Raw genomic sequence first — 21,587 nt, forward strand, 5'->3', positions numbered from 1 at the left:
ACATTTCTGTCAGTTACAAAGGTGAGAGAGACGCGTTCAAGAAAATGAATACAGCTCAGTGACGAGCCTTTATGGCACTGCCACTTGCTTTCAACGTGGTTTAAATACACTTTCCACTATTTTTTTTTTTTTTTTTTTTATTTCGAGTTATTAAGGGCAAGTTTGGGGGATGGGATGAGACACAAAATTCTCATCTCATCTCATCTCATCTCATCATTACATATTTTTTAAATCCTCATATAAAATATAATAAACAAATCAATTTTTTTAAATTTCATTTCAACTTTTTCAAATCTCAATACAATAATAATATTAAAATATAATATTTTAAACACTAAAACAAAACACAAAATTTTCATTTCACCCCCAAACCTGCCCTAAGATTGATATTTTATATTTTTAAAATTATTGAAAAGTGACAAGTAATATCCCTCCCTCCAAGTCTGACTATTAAGATGGTAAAAAATTAAGTAAAATGATAATGATCTTATCAGGTACCCATAATCATCCATTGTAATTACTAATTAATGGATGTAATATATTAATTTCTGTCATTTAGGATACCATTTAACCCTTATGTTGTATACAATATGAGCCCGGCTATATATCAGCCGGCACTCTCCACACACCGTGATGTTCTTTTATTTATACTATTTTTGTATACATAAATCCCGTGCATTTCTTTTAAAAAGGTAAATAAATTTAAGACTAATATGAAAAAATTTATTTTTTAATAATAGACCTTATTTTTTTTAATAAAAATATACGAGACTTATACATCTTAAAAATATATATAGTATTACTCAAAAATATTTATTTGAGAGTCAACCTTATCCTCTATAAGGAAATAGCCCCACAACTATTGGACAAGATAATTTATGCTATGAAGCCAATCCTAAATTCAGATAAAGCTCAAGAGCTCATTAATTTAATGGGTTATAACTCATAAATAATAAAAATAAATAAATAAATAAAATAAAAAGAAGAAAGAAGCTAGCGTCAACATAGTCCATGGAATAGTTTCGTAGACAACTTTTTGCTTTCCAGCTTCAATGGTCCTGTGTATGCAATATTTGCAAGTGGAAGAAGAAAATGGCATGCTTGATGAGACAGATAGATTTTATCCAAAAATAAATAAATTATCATACAAATATCTTTTATATAATTTATGAAAAGCTTCATGTGCGATTGATATCAGTATACATATTTGGAAATATATATATATATATATATATATATATTTTTTTTTCTTAGACATTGGAAATTCCTAATCACGAAATTTAACATTTAAGAGTTTTTTCATATTAGGGAGGGAAAAAAGAAAAGAGATCAGAAAAAGGCAGCAAAAGTCATAAATTTACAGGTGGGTATCGATAATTACATTACATGTTAAGAGCCATGCATATATTTGTATAATTGTATTAACCATCCGGGAAAACTTCTGTGCTCGGAAAGGAGTCTTCTCTAATCTCTCGTATGCTGCAAAAAGTTAGCAGGGAAGAGTCCTGTACGAAATCCATCACACCAAAACTTCCGACCTGTAATCCACAAAAAGATGCCATCACTAGTGGTATTATACGGTTCCATCCATGCCATCCACCTTTTGATTTGAGTAGAGATGCATGCAACAAGGCAAGGCATTACCATTCAGAGAGTAGCTGGCACCAACTACAACACAGATTCCTACAACTTGTGTGCATCCATTCTCAGCCAGCAAGGGATCCTCGCTATATATATATATATTGATGTATCATGTCCCTAAGGAAGAAGTCAAAAGAAATAAGAGTCTTTGTAATACGATAAATTGTCCTCTTTATTTTATCCTACATCATATGATCTCCATGTGGCAGTAGTCGCTTCTATCGACCATTTATGTGACAGTTGCTTAAAATATACCACATAATAAGTATGACTAAGAATGACAAAATGTAAGATGAAAAAAAAAAGCATTGCTCATGCTAGATACAAGTCTAGGACATGGAAACCCTTTGAAAAACGTGAGACTCACCTGAAAGATTTTTTCAAGTCTTACTTTTTTTTCATAGGGGTTTCACATTCTGGACTTGTACAAATAATTTTCAAGATGATATCTCGGGTTGGATGGGAATAGTTACTTGGATTGAATCATTCTTGTTGTTCATTGAATTCAATCATGAATATTAACTTGAATGATCATATAGTTCGTGACTGACGTAGTTCAAGACTACCTTATGGCTTTCTTGAAGATATAGGAAAATAAACGTGTATTCCATCAAGTGTTTCTTGAAGATATAGGAAAGTTCCTTCCAAGGTTGTTTTTTTCTGTTGGGTGGTATCCTTGGGCAAAGTGTTGACAACTGGAAATCTTAAAAGGAGAGGTATGTGCATTACTGATTGGTGTGTCGTGCAAGAAGGATGGAGAATCTGTTAATCACCTCTTTCTTCATTGTGAAGTGGCCAGGTTCTTGTGGAATGAGGTTTTGAATCGGACTGGTTTACTTTGGGTAATGCCCAAGGAAGTGGTAGATTTATTGGTAGCGTGGAAGGGATTGAAGGGTAGCAAGAATTTTGTTCATGTTTGGAAGATGATTCCTTCTTGTCTCATGTGGTGCCTATGGCTTGAAAGAAATGGGAGATGCTTCAAAAACAAAGAACGTTCATTAGGAGAACTTAGGGATTTTTTCTTTAGTACTTTGAGTTTGTGGACTAAACTTTTGTAATGAAAGATAATTTCTAGAATCTGTTTTAGTTTTCCTTTCGTTTTTGGAAAGTAGTAGGTATTTTCTTTGTATACGTCATGTGTACTTGGGCTTATGCCTATTTCTTGAGAATAAAATCTTTTATTACTTATAAAAAAAAAAAAAAACGTGTGTTCCATTTTACTTAATTGCTACATTACTCAAGGTTTGGAGTAGGCCTATTCATTCCAAAAGCATATGAACATCACAAAGCTGTATGTGTGCCTAAGAGCACCTATTAAAATCGGTGTACATCCTTGGTGGGAGTAGTGTTTTCCTTTTCAAAATATGGAGCTTTGCTCTCATGAAACCATATCCTCCACTCCTCATTAAATGAGGATTAAATAAATATGTTATTAAGTTAAACTTATTAAATGAAATATTCACATCTGATATAATTGATACTTTTTTAATTTAAAATTATTGAATGAAGAATATTATCTCATTAAATTATTAATTTTTATTTAAATTAGTAGTCCTTTAATTTTCCTATTGAAGTTTAAAGGAGTGTAACATATTTCTGGGGCTTCTTATCACTACCATATAATTAGAAGAGTGCAAGTGGAGAGAAGATCAAGGTGTTCAACAAAAATTTTGGAGATAAATTGCTGACACTGACACTCTTTCAAAGGTTCTATTTTTTGTATAATTACTAAAGGTATCTTAACTTAATTAAACTCAGTACTTAATTGGAATAATAAATAAATAAATAAAATTAGTTACATCAAGTTTATTTCCTTTAATAAATTTATGACTAGTGTTTCTTAAAAGTGAAAGCCAGAAGACCATGAGTAAAAAGTAACATACGCTCTATGGCTCTGTATTTTTACCTTTTTGCTTTGCCCTAACTACAAAATCAACCATTCTTTATGTAACCAGCCTACCTGATTGGTGATTGTCAGGAATTTCAGGCCCCTTCATGGTGTTTGGCTTGCTAGTGCTTTGCTGGGCCAGTGCTTGATTCTGCAAAATGAATGGACGTAAATGATATCAAGTTCTAACAATACCAAAGGGTAAGCTACAAATGGGTTCAGATTCCTCTCTATTTTGGTAAAATAACCAATATCCTTAAAAGAACAAAAAGCAAGAGAAACTCAAGTCTGAACGATAACAGGTTGGTAATGCTAACTTCGAATCAGCTTGTGTAGACCTACAGTGTTTTGGAAAACAGAACCCTGGAAGTGATTTTGTATAATATACAAAGGTGGCAAGGAAGTGTCATAAACATATACAAGCTCTAATGCAGAGGTAAAATTAGGTGGCTAAAATACCTGTGGTATTGGTAATTGCATCTGATGGGTAGCAACGTACTGCTGATAAGGATCAACAAAATTTGGGAACCGGGGCTGGCTTGTGTGCTGTGTGCCAATTGAGTGTAGCATTTGTTGTGGCCGGTTGGTTGCTTGGATTCTGGATGGATCGGGTGCAGGAACAGGTGGCATATGAAAAGCTGGCATTGGGTATCGTGGTCCCAGATGAGCTGCTGCTGCTGATGTTTGCAACGCTGAACCAGCTAACATATTGGGAAACGGTATCATAGACCGATTGATGCCCATATCCATGCCCATGCCCATTCCAATTCCCATCCCCATTGCTGGCATATACTGCTGGACACCAGGAAACATCATGGGGACCATGCCACAACCCATGGACATCATCTGCATATGATGAATACAACGTAATCTTTGTAAGGAATACTGCACAAATGAAAGAAACCACATGAAATAAAATAAGGTACTGGAAAAAACATGTTTGTATCGAAGGACTTCTATAATTGCTAGGTATGGAGAATGAACCAAGCCATTTCTACATAAGCAAAGCTATAAAAACCAATCTTCATGCAGAGGATATTTAAAATTTAAGTTCAAGTCAACTTTCAAAGGCGGAAGATGATAGGTTTAATGTTCAGAAACTCCAATTCTCTACCTTTTCTTCCCCAGCCCAAAAGTAGGTAAAAGCTCAATTTTGGTCCGTAACATTAAACTGTCAAAACTAATGGAGCAATATGTTTACCACCATATATCTTACATTGGAGGAAATTGTGAGAGGGAAGGCTCAAGTTTACCGTTAGGAGGGATCAAAATTTAATGAAAGATCAACGACTCCTGCTAACTTTGTGTTAGAAATGATACCTAATTAAAAAAGTCTCTCTTTCCAATTGTTTATTATTAATAAAAATCTTGTTGCTAAACTTATTCTGGTGCACTTGGGAGTTCAGTTCAACAGTTGGAACTGAAAAGCATATGTAAAGATGTAAATTATCTGAAAAAAAAAGGGAATTTGGAAGACCGGATCAACTAGAGAAGGGTCAAATATAAAAGAGAATCTCATATTGACTAATGAAGATTCAAGGATCAAAATCAGGATATACGATGTTTTGCTGGCACACAAGTAGTGGCTTATAAGATCTAACCATTTCATATAATATTGTGCATTCACTTTTGTCTGCACACAAGTAGTGGCTTATAAGATCTGGTTAGTGACCTAAGGTACAAGTATCTTAATCTTCAACAAACTAAAGAGACTTATGTCAAGGTTGAAGGCTACAACAACTGCCAACTCAAGTCATTTTAGACAAATTGAGTTCTTTGAAGCTTGAGGTAATAGTGTAGAAGTTCCAAACGGGATGACTTCAACAAAGCCAACTCAAGTCAGGGGACTGGGGAGCACAGGAACATTCCCTCAGAAAAAAATTCATGTAAGCATAGAGACAGAAGGAGGAGATTGCACATTTATGCCCCAAGTGGTGAAGGCCTTGGTCTTGGGGTATCACTCCCTTCAAGATCCAAGGTTCAACACCTCATGGGTGCAAACAATCATTTGGGGCCACACCCCCTGGTGAAAAGCCAACGATTTAACCAGTTCCGTATAGGGAAACTTCCAAGGGTGCGGTGCACAGGACCGGAATTTACTCTGCAGAGGTGGGTCCGAAGGGCCCTGCCTTGGAGAGGTTCCCCGACATTAAAAAAAAATAGAAAATAAAAAGAAAAAAGAAAAGGATGCACACCAATTATGGCACTATTATCCAATGACAGTATTATCAATCTAACAAAAATAGAGTCACGTATACTTTAAGAAGTTTGCAAATAAAAGTATGACCACCAAGGCACTTAGACCATCTAGGGAAACATTTAAGTGTAAGAAGCAAGATAAGAATAATATACCTGTACTTGCAACTGAAGTGATTTCAAGTACTCAATCGCCTCATCCAACATTGAAGCTTTGTCTGACTGAAATTTAGAAAGAAAACAAATATATAACAAGTCAATACCATATAAACATAATGTATAAAAAAAGAAGGCAGTCTCTCAATATTAGGGAAAAAATCCTGAAATATGTGTAATGACCTTGTTGCAACGGGGTATGAGCTCTTGCAAAGCCTTCATCTTCTCATTTATCCTATCTCTACGTCTCTGCACACGAATGCAATACATCACCATTTGAAATTGGGATATTTTGTCAAATATGCTATTATGATAGTAAACTACAGACCCTCTCAGAAAGGTTGTGGACCTCAGCGGCACGAGATCTCTTTGTAGATGTGGATCCATGAACCTGTTTCTTCGCAGCCACAGACTCAAACTCAACATCCTTTTAAAATCAGAATATATAAAGTCAACCAGGATGATTAAAGAAATAAAAAAGAAGGTACAAGATCATTTAATCCGAAAACATTAACTAGAAAAAGAAGTTACCGGGTTCTTTTAAAACATGAAATGCACAATAATTAACACAAAATACACCCCGTATTTTCAAATATGGCTTAATTTGGCCTGACACCTCTTCTAACCCTTAGACGGGTATCACAATTTGATTCTCCTGAAGCTAACAGCACCAAATAGGTAGTGCACTTGATTGCCTATTTAAAAGCTTTCCTCTGGCTCCCACATTGCTCAGCTTCTGGCCAGAAAATATGTTGCTTATAAGAACTACAAATAATTGATGGAGATGTATAGCAAACGCTCATTATTAAGGTCCCATGCTTATTTCCTACTGCAAGAATGGAATAAATTCTTGCTCGATTGTTAAGTCCAGGCACTGAGCTTGTTCCAATTCCTTTCAGGTTCTAGCATTTGATGCACAAATACACCATTTTAGACTGGATCTAGTGGGATGACCCGCAAGCAGATCAAAATGCCAACCCTTAAACAAACAGACCTAATTACCTAAATATTGTTAGGTTATTATAGCATGTCAAGTCAGCCTAGCCAACTCCCAAAGCCATTGATGCTCTAGTTTAAGTTATCAAACAAACAGCATGCACAAACAACAAATAATTGACAAGGTATCTCAATTTTTCATTACCTTCATTGAGGCTTGTAGGGTCAAGACCCCTCCCCCAAGCCCACAAAAAAACCAAAAAAAAAAAAATCTCCTCTAGCTAAAAATAAAAATTGAGAAAAATTCCCCCCCAAAAAGGAAAAAAAAAAAAAAAAAAACTCTTGACCTTCATTAAAACTATGATAACCTCTTCTAACGACATTGTTTCCACAAAAATCTGAAAGAAAAAGAGTATCTCCTTTTTTTAATCCAAAAATTTGACCTCCAAAATCTAAAAAAGAAGATATATACATAAATATATATAGATTTAGAGAGGAGAAAAAAAAAAAAAAAGAAAGAACATTTGTATTTCTCATATCCTCCCCTAATCACTTCAATCGGTTATTTTTCTCCTCCATAAAAAAAATATATATATATATATATATAATGCATTTTAAGTTCCTATTGAAGTATTTAACATTAGTACATTACTAATTATCAAGTTTGATAAAGATCTTTTGTCAGCGTTTAATGAGTATGATATTTTATTCCATTTGTAATGTATATTAATTTCTTCCCACAACCGAATAATCGTCATATTAATTCGGCCCCCGAAGACGAATTTCTGGCTCTGCCTTGGCCTCGGTTCTTCTTTGTAGCAAACCAGATGGAGTGCCCCACCTTATGATATATAAGAGTTGTCTTCTAGACTCCTTTTTTTTTTTTTTTTCTAAAGTGACTTCATTAGAGAAAAACATTAGTACAAGAGTAGATTATATTACAAACCATTTCATAAGATCATGCTTCTAATACCTAAGGGAGGGTCCTTCCCACTATGAAAAACTAACAAATATGGTGGCATTTCTATCATAGGGATTTTTCCAAACTTATTGTTGGAATATGCCCAATGCACTATTTAATGCGCATATCGATTTTGTGATCGATGTGTCTTCTAGACTTGAATGTTAATATTTATGATGGTAGAAATTGTGAGATAATGATAGAAGATGGAAATTAAGAAATGGAACAAAGAAAGATGTAGAAAAAGCAGTGGTCCAAACTGGACCATTAATTTGGGAATGTGGACTCCCATACTGAAATCATAATTTCAAAACAGAAATATAAAAGCAGTGGTCCATTTGGACCATGAAGAACTATAACCTTCCAGGATTCTATACTACACAGAAACGAAGAGGATGATGATAAGTGTCGATATCATTCCAATCAGCCACAATGAAACTTCAAATCCTACACTCCATTATAGGTTAAAACAAACGATTCCAACACTCAAATGGTTGGGGGTGACATGCATAAACAGTAACTTACTTTTACTCCTTTTTTTTTTGTTGTTGTTGTATCACAGTTCATTCACCTAAGCGACCCAACAGTTCAATAAAAGTAATTAAAATGACAGATTGTATATGCATTTACTCGGCAATCAGCACCATCACATTTATGGGCGATATACATGACGAGTTTCTTGGTCTGGATTCACTCCAACGACAAACCATTCATTTCTTAATGCCAAATCAGGTAATGGGTCGAGAAACCAGTCCCGAGATACGCGCCGTCAACGCCAAAAAATTTAATCATTTTCGAATTTTGTTATAATCGATACCCTGCAGTTAGGAGCCACTGCAGCCTACATCTCACACCAATCATCCTTCACTATATTTTTTCCCCCCCATAAAAAGCATAAAACTCCGGTACTTCAACTCACACGTGGCGACACATACTCATCCCACCGCCGCCACGTGTACTTATAAAAAAACTACAAGAGAGACGAGACCGCGTTCACGGCCAAATTTCTACCATGCACCGAACGTAGCATCCCTTGAAATAAGAGTGTGTCTAAGTTAACTGACGTCACTCCGGCGCACGATAGTCAAGGCCAGTCCACAGGTACACACAAAAAGAGAGGGGATGTAGTGACTGAACTGACCTCACAATGGCAGTCGGCGTCCTCGGCTTCTATTCCTTTACGCTTGCGGTTGTAATCAACTGGCGGCTTTCTAGCCGGCTCGGCGCTGGCGCTGGAACAGCCGGATGATGATGTCAAAGTAACCTCACACGACATCATCTCCTTCCCTCCTGCTCCCGCAGACGACGTACCAGCAACTGCATCACAGCTCATGGTCGGGCAGCCCCTATTACCGAAGTCCGACGCCTCCGCTGCGCTTCTCGTCCAAGATTCTGGTCCCACCACCGGCGTCTCGCTCGAGTCCACCACAGTCGATTCCCTCACCACCGCCATGCTCTTCGAACTCGGCGGCCGCGTACTATCGACTCCTGCAGCAAGCCTCCCCTTGGGCCTCGAGAAGTGCATGAAGTTCTGGACATTAGAGTCCGCCAGGTCCGTCCTCCGGCCCGGCGGTATCGGTGGCCTCGAGGTCCCCGCCCCTCCTGTCACCTTCTGACGGAGTTCAGTGACGTCGTTCGTACGGACTACAAGATTGGCGTTGGTATTAGTGATATTGTTACTCTGATTAGGCGTAGGATAGAGAAGGTCGGCGCAGAAATTGTGGTCCAAAGCAGGGTCGTCATCGACGAGAGGGTAGTGAAGCCACGAGGCCATTTCGTCTTCTTGCATAAATAAGTGCTGGTGCTGGTGTGTGGCCGATTCTTGTTCCTCTTGTGAGGATCGGATCTCCCTGTTCGCCGATTGATCTGCGGGAAACACAGCGTTGTTGTATTTGGAAGGTGGAGATCTTCTCATAGACCTCTGGTTCTGGCTCTGCATCACCACCTGGCCGTTTTGCCACAACAGCTCCATGATCTCGTCCTCAGGCCTGAGTTCCCATTCTCCGTCAAAACCGTTCAAAAAATTCCGATATAATCGAAATTTATACCAAAAAAAAAAAAAAAGAGAAGAAGAAAGAAAGAAAGAAAGCCACTTACAAGGACGATTTTCTGGGACGAGCAGCCCCAGAAGAAGAGGGGAGTGAGTAATCGTCGTCCATTTCGAAGTCCGGAACGCAGTGATTCATCCTCTACTTTCTGAAACTAAAACGAACTCCAAAAAACCAAAAAAGAAAAGGTAATTAGTTAATTTCAAAGAAGAAAACCAGATTCTACAGCGATTAGATGAGCAAAAACACTATTTCATTAGCCAGCCACTCACAATCAGAACTTGTAACTTGTCATCATCAGAAGATTAACAGCGCCTTAGCCTAACGAGGATTTGGAGAAACCTTTGCAGTTTCTTTAATTTAATCGGTGGAAAACTCATAAAATTCTCTCTCTCTCTCTCTATTCCTGAGTGCAGGGGAGAGTTGGGAAGAAATGGAGAAAAAATTCAATTAAAGAAAAATATTCCATTGGCAGTTTGGGTTAGCCTTGCAAGGAAGCAGAGCAGTACGAAGATAAGGTGTGTACCTCTCTCTATCTATCCATCTCCAAAAATAAATTATAGCGAAGGAACAAGACGAAATGGATTTTTGACAGCATGTAATGTACCCCATGTCGACGATGGACTTTGCTTTCCCTTGTCCACTTTTTTTGTTTTATTGGACTCATAATAAGTGAAATGGTCGGGTGCTGTAAATTTGGTTTAAGAGAAATGCTCGGGAGCAGCCGGAAGCCGCAGCACACCGTCCAAATTTTTTTTTTTTTTTTCCACTCAATGCATTAGGTGTGCGTCAACTTTCACAAACAGTAGGCTTACATTTATATTTTTTCTTTTAATTTATCCTATTATAATTTTTTAAATTTTTATATAAAATATAATAAATATTTTAATATTTTAAAATTTTAAAATAATAATAATATTAAAAATAATATTTTATTCAACTTTTAATTTTCATCTCAATTTATCTCATCTCAACTCATTATCCAAACTTCTCTTAATTCCTTATATACTCTTTATATAATTGATATGGTAAGATTTAATTTTTATAATATTTGAATTTCAAATCTTTTTTATAAATCAGTGGAACCAGTCCAGTCTGGAACCGGTTCTCTTAATTTCAAAATCGGTTGGTACCGATTTGGTTCCGATTCTATATTTTTTAAACATGAAAATTTATTTGATCATATGTTTTAAACATAAAATATATATATTAATAATATTTTATGACCTAATAAATTTTCAATATATTCTTTTTGATAAATACATAATATATAGTAATACTAATATATATTAGTATATTAATTACATTTCATTTGAATTAATTAGTATACATTAATATACTAATATATATTAGTATATTAATTATATTTTATGTTCTAATACTAATACTATTAAAACCCAAAAACATGACCGAATTGGATTAGAATCGGTAAAACTGGAAGTATCGGCTTAGGATGATAACCGGTGCGTAATCGATTTTTAAAAATATAAAACTGATACATACATATTCGATCCTAAATTTTATTTAAAATCGGATCAGACCATACCGGTTACACCCTTAAATTGACCATATATAAAGTGGACACTATAGTATTTATGATTTATTAATAATCCTCATAATTACACCAGCTATTAGTGTTATTAGTTATAGACCTTCACTTATTTATAAGCTCTCACTTATAACCAAGAAATTAATACCTTGTAAAAATTTTAAAGGTTACACTTAGCGCTAATTTGAACATTGAGGTATTTTAAGATATTTTTGAATATTTCCTTCTTAAACATCACTTAAATACAAAATATTTTTAAATTTGAAATCTTTAATTTTTTCATCTAATCATTACCTAATCATTATAATTTTTTTAAAATTCCAAATAAAACATAAAAAATAATACAATTTTTCAAATTTAAAACAAAATAATATTAAGAAATTTATTCAAATAATTTTTTAGTTTTATAATATTTTTATTTAATTTTTTTACTATTATATTCAAATTATAATATTAAAAAATTATATTCAAATTATACTTAGTAAAACATCGTAACACAAAATATTTTATTATTATTCATAAAATATTTTATTACTATTTATAAATAGGAAAATACTATTCTCACATAAAATTTTTACCGAAAGTTTCTACCGAATTGTATTTTATTTTTTATTATTATTATTTTTTATTTAATGATTAAGAAAATGTTTTTAAATGAATTTATAATTTTTTTATATTTTTTAAAAATATTTAAAGTGTTTAAAAATATGATTGAAAAAAACAAGAAAAAAAAAAAAAAAACATTTTCCTTTCGGTAGAAGATTTCGGTATGGTGTAGCAGTTTCCTTATAAATATTCTGAATGTCAAAACTAGCTTTTGAGAATCTCAAAATCAAGCTTACAATGTTTGAAAAACCACGAGTATAATATCAATATAGCACCACTTACGTCGGCATATAATAAGCCAATGATTGATGCGGCAATCATATCAGTATTTATCACGTTAATCATACCACGCATGTGGAATTAAGAATCAACGTGCAGGGACCTACCACTTCTCTCTCGACCTCTTCTTCTCTCCAAACTCTCCCGCTTCTCTCTAAATCTCCCGCAACCTTCAGACCGGCTCGAGGGGGTGGGAGTTTCGGCTCATTCCCCCCTCACTCATTCCCTCCCCCTATCTGTTTTCTATTTTTGTAGTTTTAATTTTTAATTTTTGTTTTCTCAGGCCAAATAAAAGGAAGAATAGTCGTTCGTGACCTTTCGGTACTCAATAGCTTACACGCACTCCACTAGGAGGTTACCCAGCCGCCGATCTACATGTCAATCAAACACGGCCCCAACTGGAGTGGAGCGTAGCCCGCACACGCAAGACATAAATTTCGAAGCTTGTCGGCACATGTCCCTCACGCGCCACCAATGAGCTCTTTGCCGTTGCAACACACGGCTGCTCCCGAATCGGTGATTTTGAATCTTTCAAGATTGACCGTCGGTTTTCCCTTCTGAGACTTTTTTGTGCACTATTTTTTCTTTTTTATAGTATTTTCTCAATGTAGTTTATTTATGTCCTGACTTTATTTCAAGAAAACAAAAAATCTAAAAATGTTTGTCCCTTCGGACTTGGGTCTAAAGGGTGTTGTCTCCCCTCCGCTTAATCGGTGATGTTGAGGTTGGTTTCTCCATATTCCGTTTAGTTGAGTATGGAGTTTTGTATTTGGCTACTGCAAACTCTGTCGTGAATAGAGTTGTGCTATCTCTTAGATTTCGGTCTTTAAAGATAAGCCGTCTGGACTAGACTATGTCAGTCACAATAGTGTACTGAGAAGCTACTAATATTTATAATTCACTTATTATTTTAAGTCAACTTTATATATCCGCTTTCAATGAATGGAATGGGTTCCTTTGTTATTATAAAAAAAAAAAAAATCATACCACGCATGTGTTGTAGAACGACTCTACTTGAACTTTTTAGATGTAACTCGATCGTATATCTGTTGAACCTAACCTCACATGATTGGTCTTCTCTTTATCATGTTGCTTGTCTTGCCACCATCATCTCTTATCTCTTGATCAACGCTGAGATACTGTATATATAGTAAAAAAAAAATTCTTATTTATTTTCAGTTGTTTACTATAAAAATAATTATTTTTTTAAAATAAATCTATTATCATTGTAAATAAGAGAAATTTTATTTCAAACCTTTCATTAAATAAAAATATATCATTTAATAAGAATATTATTATAATTTAAAAATAAAATTAACTAGACTTACAATATAATTTTTATTTAAAAATTATAATAATATTTCTCTATAAATAATTATTTTTATCGTAAATATCACATCATAAATGCACATTCGACGGATGGTTCAACGAATTTGGACGAGAGTTATTGCAATTAGTGGTGGTTGGCTGTGCATAACACTTAATGGTCGTCCAAGGACTAGTACTGCATCGTCGAAGTATGCATGTTGGTGAAAGAGTTTTGGCATGAGACAAAAATATTCAATTTCATCTGTATGTTATTTAGCGATCAAGAGGCCGGTGTCGGTACTAGCTAGTGTCTTTCTGGCTCAAGAAGGACAATTTATGGTGGGGTTTAGGCCGTGGGATGTGGTGGCCGGTGATTATATGATAGATTCTAGCTACTTCGACGTTTTATTTGTGCTTGTGTTTTTCTTTTATTTTTTGGCATATTTTTTAAATAGAGTTCATTGAGTTGCTTGCTTAGACTTATATATTTTAAAATATTATTTTTTAAAATTTTTGAGATAACTAGTTGCTTAATATGCTAGGAATAAGGGAATTAATTATGCATAACATTGATGTGTGGGTCAGCACTCTTCTCTTGTACAATATTTAAAAGAATGATGAGTTGCAAGGTTTCATTTAAGTGTTGAGTTGATTTAAATTTTTTATGAATAACAGTAAGTTGAGATGGTGCAGTAAGTCTTATGGGGCCCACCTAAGATATGTTTAGATGTTAATATGAGTTTAGATATATTTATGAGAAGTTGAAAAAGAGTATGGATCTCGCATATAAATAGATGTTGAGTTGAAAAAAATTATGGATCTCACGTGTAAGAATGTTTTGAGTTGAGATGAGTTTAGTAGTTTGAAAGTTGAGTATTTGGATATTAAATTCAACTTAAAATTAGACTGAACTGAATTGATCTCATATGATGCCTTAACTTTACAAAATTAGAACTTTAAACTAATGGGGTGCAATAAATCTAATTATTTAATTATAATAAGAATTATTTAATATGCATAATAGTTAACAACTAAAGATAGGTTAAAGACCAATAAGGCAATAGATCAATGAACAAATCCGAATCGATTCCACATAATTAAATATATATATATATATATATATATATCTTCATGCAAAGTATGATTTATGGGTGTAAACAATTAATACTATAAAATAGGAAGATAGAAAAATAAATGCCAATTAATTAGAAAACATTTTGGGCACACATGCTTTCTACACCTTAATTTATATGCACTTTTGACTATGTGCAGTGATTGTAAATTAACCCCCATGCATATAATATCTTAATCAATTACGGGAGTGTGGTATTTGCATCGAATAATAATACTACTCTTATCAATTATTTTTATCAATAGTTTTTATCACTGTGCTTTTTTATTTTTTTATTATTTTTACTTAATAATTAAGTAAATATTTTTTAATACTATTATAAATTTTTTTATTTTTTAAAAAATATTAAAAAAATACATAAAAAATACAAAATAAATAAAAATTACAAAACCATTAATAGGAGTCCCAACTGTAGCTTGGAGCGGTGGCTCTAATGCCACTCATTTGCATCACCATGAAAATGACAACTAACGGTAAACCGCTCCATAAGTAAAAAATAAAAAATATATATATTCATAAAGTAAAATGTCAATTTCCTTCCGTGTTTATTTTTTACTATTCACAAACACTATTGATTTTATTGTTCGTACGAGTGTAGCCGTAAAACTCGAGTAGTAAAACCCTTTGGTGGTTTTAGCCATCCTCTCTCAATATTGATTTTTCTTTTGGGGGGATAGGGTTTTTTCTTCATTTCTCGAGTTTTGTTAAACTAATTTTATCTTCTTATTTTTCTAGACTTTTCTTAATTAAAAACATGTGGTATATATGACTTTCCTCGATTTTTATGAGTAATGTTAGATACAATTTTAGAATATATATAAATTTTACGTATTCATTTTTAAAAAAAATGGAGTTCATCATTAAAAAAATATTTTTTTTATGTGAATTTTATATTTACCTATTTTTTTCAAAAGGAATATACGGAACTTGCACACTCTAAAACTACAAATATCATTTTTCAAATTTTTATATATGTCCTATCATCCTCGACACTAAGGTCCCGTTTTGGTTCACACACAGTTTCAACTCATCTTATTTCATTTTTTATCATCTTAACATTCAAACATTATTCAAACACAAACATAATTTAATTTTAAATTTGAAAACTTTCAATTGTTTCATCTAATCATTACCTAATCATTACAATTTTTCAAAACTTTTAAATAAAAAAAAAATCTAACTTTTTCAAATATCAAAATAAAAATTATGTTATAACAATGTTTTAATATTTTAATTTTATAATATTTTTATTCAACTTTTTATTTCTCATTTTCTAAAAAACACAATAAAATATCTTAATTCAAATTATTTCATTACTATTTATAAACTATCTCATTATTATTAACATATTTCTCATCTAATCTGTATAACTAAACGAGACTCAAATATGATACATTAAGTTATTTGCCGACATAACAAGAGAAATTCTATAATATATATAGGAAGTCAAGTACATGTATATGAAAAACTCTATCAATTAATTTAATCGTCATCTTCTCACCGTCCATTTATGTACATTAAATGATTGAATAATAAGTCATAATGAATTAGAAATAATTTCTCAATTATTTAATATCCCATTAGATGATGATGAATGGTATTTTTGTATTTAATATTACCTAGTAATTACTCCTCAAATATACCCTAAGATCATGATCTGGTTGAATTACTATCTTTGTTTTTTTTACTATTGATGACCTTATTATAATTTACTAAGATGATATGGGTGTCCCAATTTTGTCCAAAATAGTAGAGCTACTATATATCATTGGTGGCCGATGGATCGAGGCTGTAAATTATTAGGTGATATGATGAATCAGCTGGAACATAACTCTCCACATGATAGAGGTTTATTCCTCTGCGTTGGATCTTATACGGATGGCTATAGGTTTTCTAAGACTTGATAAGGGCGGGTTGCCATATTTGAGAAGAAAATAAGTGCCGGTTATTTGCATGTATTTCTTTAGTTTTAGTCTTTTTTTTTTTTATTAAGGTTTGTATTTGTTATTGAATTTGTTCTTTGGTTAATTTATAGTGAATTTTTGCGTGCTTGGGTTTGGCGTTTTCTTGTTGTAACTTCCAAGTATCTGCAGGTTGTAACCACGGTATTCTTATGCTACAAGTAATGGTTTATTAATAAAATTAGAGTATAGTCCTCCACTAAAAAAAAAAAAACTCTTCACATGATACATATGGACTGTCCCACAATATTGAGGCAATGTCTACTATCATGGCTACAAAAATATTGTTCGAATAGGTTTTTCTAGTCCTTTAATATTTTGGATTGGGTACGTAGCCCTCTTATTTTTGTTCAAAACCTTTTAATTTTTTGACTTTTCCTTTTTGAGAAAACCTTAGAAATGGTCGAGCTTCTAATAGCCCAAGAGCAGCCCACCACTAAATAATTGACACCTAGACTTTCCACCACAACTATTCTGTGGTTGCACTACACTTGATTATTGTGTATTTCATAAACATGTAAGCCTTTCGACACAGAGGCTCTCGCACCCTTCGCACCTCTTGCACCCCCCCTCTCTGCCCCTTCGCACGGTTGGAGCTCGCACCCCCCACGACACCCACCTCTCACATGGCTTCGTCACCTCTTGCGACACAGAGGCTTTCGCAGGGCACCCCCCTCTCACACCAGAACCTCTAAGAAAAAAAATTAAAAACCAGTCAAGACTCCACATGTAGGTGTTGAACAAAAACCAATAATAACACTTAAAAAATTAGTGTCTACCCTTCCTACCAATGTAGAGCTTCGAATGTCTTCAGCCAGTCCCCTTTTAGACCACTTACAAACTCATTTAGAAAGGGGCATTGACAAAGACGAAGAAAGGGGCAAAGAGCTGAAAGTCTATTTCTGTGGGGGTGATTAGAGTCGTTTATGTGTGGTGAAGCCTATTTCTCTTATTGTGTTTTTCCTTGTGTGGCGACCACTGAATGGAGGGCTACTTTTGGGCGTTTATTAGCCCGACCGTTGCAAAGCGTTTCACTTCCTTTTTTATGTAAACTTTTTTAGGAATGGTTCTAAATACTAGTCCCGCGCGCGGTTGCAATAATTTACCTTTTCTCATTTGGCCGGCTACCCCATCCGTGCAGTCCAGCACCGCTGCTACTTTCCGTTAACACCGACATCGTCGCCAACCATCTTCTGCATCGCTATAGGTGTCTCTCTCTATCTCTCTCTCCCCACTCTCGATCTTGTTTGTACTTGGTAAATCAATGAACAAATAAACAGCATCAATGTAAATAAGTTCCTGTCAACATCAATTTTGTTGGTACCCACATGAGCTTCATCAATTGACTAGGATGTATCCACACTACATATTTGATCTTTAGAGGCGAAATCTTTTAAGGATAAATTAAATTTCATTCTTAAAAGCATTTATTTGGGAAGAAATTAAATTTCATCTCAAAACATAGATGCAGATTTTTATGCGTTCGAATAGATAATTAAGTATTTGTTTAAACTAGACCTTCTGTGACGAAATATATCGTCTCAAAACACGAAAATTGTTCGAACGAAAAAAGACCACTCGAACACAATTTTAAATAGTGTTCAAATGGTAACATAACTGTTCAAATAATAGTCATGGCGGGAAAGTCTATACAATTGTGCTGGGAAAAGTTCGAACCCATTCAAACGTGATATTTAATCATTCGAATTGAAGTTTTGGTGGGAAGTTATAAATAAATCTGACGGAGATGTTGCTATACTGTTCGAACACTCTAGTACAAGTTCGAACTGTATTTTAAATCATGTTCGAATGTTGATATAACTATTTGAATAATAGTCATGGCGGGAACATATACATTAGAACCCGTTCGAATACCACATTTATTCATTTGAATCAATTTTTTGGTGGGAAGTTATAAATAAATATGGCAAAAATGGTTGCAACACAGTTCGAATGGTGCTTTTATGTTTGAACGGATATATTAAACGTTTGAATGCTCATAATAGTCGTTCAAACGGTACCGTTTAATTATAGAAATTTATTAAAAGACATTCAGATATTTTGAAAATAAATATTATTTGAGTTTATTAGTTATCATTTTCAAACGATAAAAAATTAGCTGGATTTATTACTATTTATGATAAATTAAAATATTCCATATTCCTAAGAATTTTATATAATTAATTTAAAAATTAATTAATGAGTTTTATTCTTAATTGATATCATATATTATTTTATATTTAGATGGTCAATGATAATAAATTAGATGAAAATTACATCTTTGTAGTAAATGTTATGCACATGATCAGCACGTGAAGGCACTTTCCGTTACATTTGACGTTACTGGTAGACGGAAGGGGGATTGATAAGTATTGAAAGTAAGCATGTCCACTTTGATGCAATTATTAGTTTTGGGGGTACATTGTGAATTAAGTGAAAATTCGAAGGGAAAAAAATTAATTAACCCTAACTATTACTACCGTATAACACTAATGTATACTAACAACTAATGTATAATAACATCTAATACTAATTATATCATAACTAAATAACATTTAATACTAATGTATTGTACTTCTCTCTCTAGAAAAAATCATCTCCCTTCTCTCTAAACTCTCTCAAACTTCAGATCAAACGAAAGCAGGTAGGAGCTTCGGCTCCTCCTCCCTTTTTTTCCTTCCCCCTCCATTCTCCTCTGTCCATTTTATTTTCTGTGTAGTGTTTTTTTTTTGTTTTTTTTTTTTGTTTTTTTGTATTTTTCAGGCCAAATAAGGGAGGATCATCATTCGGGTCTTTCCAGTTGTCGCCCTTCTACACGCGCCCCACCGGGGTGATGCCCAGCCACCGATCTTCAAGACCACCAAATATGGCGTCCATCGGAGTGGAGTATATCCTGCATGCGCGGGACAAAGTTCCAGATCTCGTCGGCGCTTGAATATCACGCGCCACTGAGGAGCCCTGTGTCGACGCCACGCTCGGCTTCTCTAGACTCCCTGACTCCGGGGCTTTCAAGATTGACCCTTCGACTTTCCTCCCCGAGTGACCAGTGCCCTGCACGCACCACTGCCGATGTATTGTGCACTGTTCATCCATTTTTATTTTTTTGTTTCTTTGTTATTCCATTTCAGTGTTTATGTTGTTGTTTATTTGTCTGTTCTTTTGTTCTTTTGTTGACCCGAGTGCGGTGTTGCACCTTTGGATCGGACGCAATCTGGGGCAAGAGCTATTCGAAAATGGTGGACGATGTTACGACTAGTACTCGCGCGTAAGTGTTGCCTGCACATTGGAGGCTGTTTTTGTCCGTACGTGAGCAGGGTGCTCGTGTATTCAGGGCTCGAGATGCCGATGATTGAGGTGGGCGTGACGTCCGGGGTCACCCATGTGCTTGTGGTTCTGTAGTTGTTAGTTGTTAATGTGTTTTATTTGTAGTTTTGTTTTGTTATTTCAAGTTCTTTTTACAGAGCACTTTCTCAGTTATGAGAGAGTATGTTGAGAAGTTAAAACACTGTCCACCACAAAGGAATTTGTGTGTGGGGAAGCCCCAGAGCTGACGCATAGTTTGGTTTATAGTCTGGATTTTTTCATGTATTAATAAGTCACAGTTGTAACTTTAGTTCATTAATGAAATGAGTCTGTTTCCATAAAAAAAAATACTAATGTATTGTGTATAAACACAAATATATAAATATATAATAACATGTAATATTAATGTATAAACATTAACATATAATAACATGTATAATAATAATAATTTGTACAATGATTTATTTTTTCAATTTTGGTTATTTTAATAAAATAGAAACTGAAAAATATTTTTTTAAAAAAATTGAAATCTGAAAGCCCAAACTCGATTAATAAGAGCCCAAAATTGTCAAATTGAAATTTCAAATGGAGTAAGAAAAAAAGTCCAATAAAAAAGCTCAAATCCTACGCCGCTTTGACAAGTCGGAGTTGAAGTTGGATCAAAGGCTATGCGAATCGAAGTCGAAGTTGAAGTTGGAGGTCGGATTCGAAGTCAGAAGTAGGACACTCCGACTCCGACATTGTCGATGCTCAGCCCTAGCCTTGACTCGTGATCTAAAGGCTGCTAGTAATAATCTCACTGATGAACAACAAGTTACCGCTGTGATACGATCCTTGCTTAAGTCAACATGGGGGCAAATGAAGCTTGTTTTGACATACAGTGAGAATATTAAGACTTTTGCTGATATATCTCACCATTTAGAGTTAGAGGCGGAGAGCATAGATGCGCACCTTAATACTCTTCTTGTTACCCAAGCTAGGAAGTGCAAGGCATTCAAGTCTAAGCCAAGCAACATGGGAGATCTGCTAAAGCAGCAAATAGTCTTGGGCCAAGGAATGGAAAATTAGCAAAGCATCGTAAAGGCAAGCGTGCTGGCAAGGACAAGTCCAAATTGAAGTGCTATAACTGTGGAAAAGTGAGACACTTTACTCATGAGTGCACTAAGGTAAAGAAGGTATCCACTAAACACAACTCTCTCATTACTGTTGCCCACGCAATCCCTGAATGGATTGTAGACACAGGAGCAACCAAACATGTAGCTTGAGATTGAGTTGAGTTTATAGATTGTAGAAGAATACCAGTTGGCAGATAGTACGTTATATTGGGTAACGAAACTCGGGAGGAAGTGCTTGGAGTTGGCACCTACCAACTCAAGATGCGTCTGGGATGCAAGTTACTTCTTCATGATGTGCTATATGCAACTAGTGTTCAATGTAATCTATTTTCAATTATTTCTATGTTGGAACTTGGTTTTACTTTTCACTTTGATGGCCCTCAGCTGAACTTTTATTTGGATAGGGCTTTGTATGGACATGGTTTTTTTTCGAATGGTTTTTTTTTTGTTGAATTTAGATAATTTCTCATTTTCCTTTATGGTTTTAAATGATTATGATGTTGTTTCT

At 34.3% G+C, this 21,587-nt stretch overlaps 1 protein-coding gene across 4 annotated transcripts; it reads right to left on the bottom strand.

The window, feature by feature from the left end:
* Nucleotides 1-1,262: 1,262 nt before the first annotated feature.
* On the bottom strand, nucleotides 1,263-10,388 carry LOC108990727 (transcription factor PIF1-like). 4 transcript variants are annotated; one of them, XM_035694829.1, is made up of 11 exons: nucleotides 10,353-10,366; nucleotides 10,099-10,226; nucleotides 9,876-9,980; nucleotides 8,920-9,766; nucleotides 6,210-6,308; nucleotides 6,065-6,130; nucleotides 5,882-5,947; nucleotides 3,989-4,414; nucleotides 3,602-3,680; nucleotides 1,645-1,758; nucleotides 1,263-1,538 (listed from the first exon to the last, which is right to left on the bottom strand). In XM_035694829.1, exons 3-10 carry the CDS (start codon nucleotides 9,962-9,964, stop codon nucleotides 1,751-1,753), a joined length of 1,680 nt encoding a protein of 559 aa, XP_035550722.1. In that variant the 5' UTR covers nucleotides 9,965-9,980; nucleotides 10,099-10,226; nucleotides 10,353-10,366; the 3' UTR covers nucleotides 1,263-1,538; nucleotides 1,645-1,750. The 4 variants fall into 4 exon arrangements, with proteins under 4 accessions (XP_035550722.1, XP_018820336.1, XP_018820337.1 ...); XM_018964791.2 differs by having other exon boundaries at nucleotides 9,876-9,990; nucleotides 10,099-10,388; XM_018964792.2 differs by having other exon boundaries at nucleotides 3,989-4,375; nucleotides 10,099-10,383.
* Nucleotides 10,389-21,587: the final 11,199 nt, after the last annotated feature.

This window comes from Juglans regia, chromosome 10 (assembly GCF_001411555.2).
Source record: "Juglans regia cultivar Chandler chromosome 10, Walnut 2.0, whole genome shotgun sequence".
Classification (NCBI taxonomy): domain Eukaryota; kingdom Viridiplantae; phylum Streptophyta; class Magnoliopsida; order Fagales; family Juglandaceae; genus Juglans; species Juglans regia.

Coding starts and splice junctions, on each gene's coding strand:
- LOC108990727 (XM_035694830.1), bottom strand. CDS start 9,964: ATGAATCACTGCGTTCCGGACTTCGAAATGGACGACGATTACTCACTC. Junction 6,131..6,209: donor TCCACAACCTTTCTGAGAGG/GTCTGTAGTTTA, acceptor ATTCGTGTGCAG/AGACGTAGAGATAGGATAAA. Junction 3,681..3,988: donor TGCAATTACCAATACCACAG/GTATTTTAGCCA, acceptor TTCATTTTGCAG/AATCAAGCACTGGCCCAGCA.